The 965-nt window shown below is 30.5% G+C and overlaps 1 protein-coding gene across 1 annotated transcript; it reads left to right on the top strand.

The window, feature by feature from the left end:
• Window positions 1-30: 30 nt before the first annotated feature.
• On the top strand, window positions 31-948 carry LOC126910085 (E3 SUMO-protein ligase ZBED1-like; the record flags this gene model as incomplete). The annotated part of the gene is made up of 1 exon (XM_050692478.1): window positions 31-948. A coding segment is annotated over exon 1 (918 nt), but the record flags the coding sequence as incomplete, so codon positions are not given.
• Window positions 949-965: the final 17 nt, after the last annotated feature.

Here is a 965-nt window from a genome sequence, read left to right as displayed (position 1 = left end):
ATTAAGGCTATTAATAAATCTTTAATTAACATGATTGTCGCTGATTATCAACCACTCTCGTTAGTAGAAAACGTTGGATTTATTGAGTATAGTAAAAAATTGCAACCACTTTATTCTATCCCTAGTAGAAAAATATTAACTTCGAAATTATTGCCACAAGAATATAATGTTATACTTCTTAAAATAAAATCTATTCTTCAAAATGTAAATGATTTATCTATAACAACAGATATGTGGACATCCGATTCCAATATATCATATATAACAGTGACGTGCCATTTTATTTTTGACGACCAATTATATTCACCAGTAATTGCAACTAAAGACGTTTTTGACAGACACACTGGTCAAAATATAGCCGCTACACTTACAAATATTTTTAATGAGTGGAATATAACAAATAAAATAATAACTGTGGTATCAGATAATGGGTCAAATATTAAAAATGCAATAAACGAACACCTTCTTAAACACCATCATCCATGTGTAGCACACACACTTAACTTGAGTATGAATGAGGCAATAAATGGAAACTCTGATATAAATCAAATTTTAAAAAAATGTAGGACGATAGTAGAGCATTTTAAGCACAGCAGCAACGCTACAGAAAAACTCAAAGATTTTCAATTACAAATGAACTTACCTCCATTAAAAGTTAAGCAAGATGTGCCCACTAGGTGGAATTCTAGTTTAATAATGATGGATAGACTTGTAAACATTAAAGTCCCTCTATCTGCAACTATGTCAACTTTACCTCGTGCTCCAAATTATTTAAATGCGTCAGAGTGGGAGATAATATTAGATTGTACTCATATTTTAAAGCCATTTCAAATTATGACAGCGGAATTATCAGGCGAAAAGTATCCAACATTAAGCGTGGTAATACCACTTATTAGAGGTCTTCAACATATTTTAAAAAACTTGAAAACAGAAACTGATATTGGGGATGTATTTAGAAATATGTT

This window comes from Daktulosphaira vitifoliae, unplaced genomic scaffold (genome assembly GCF_025091365.1).
Source record: "Daktulosphaira vitifoliae isolate Bord-2020 unplaced genomic scaffold, ASM2509136v1 Scaffold_4058, whole genome shotgun sequence".
NCBI lineage: Eukaryota > Metazoa > Arthropoda > Insecta > Hemiptera > Phylloxeridae > Daktulosphaira > Daktulosphaira vitifoliae.
Note: the sequence above shows the minus strand (reverse complement) of the source record. Positions and strands in the feature narration are given on the sequence as shown.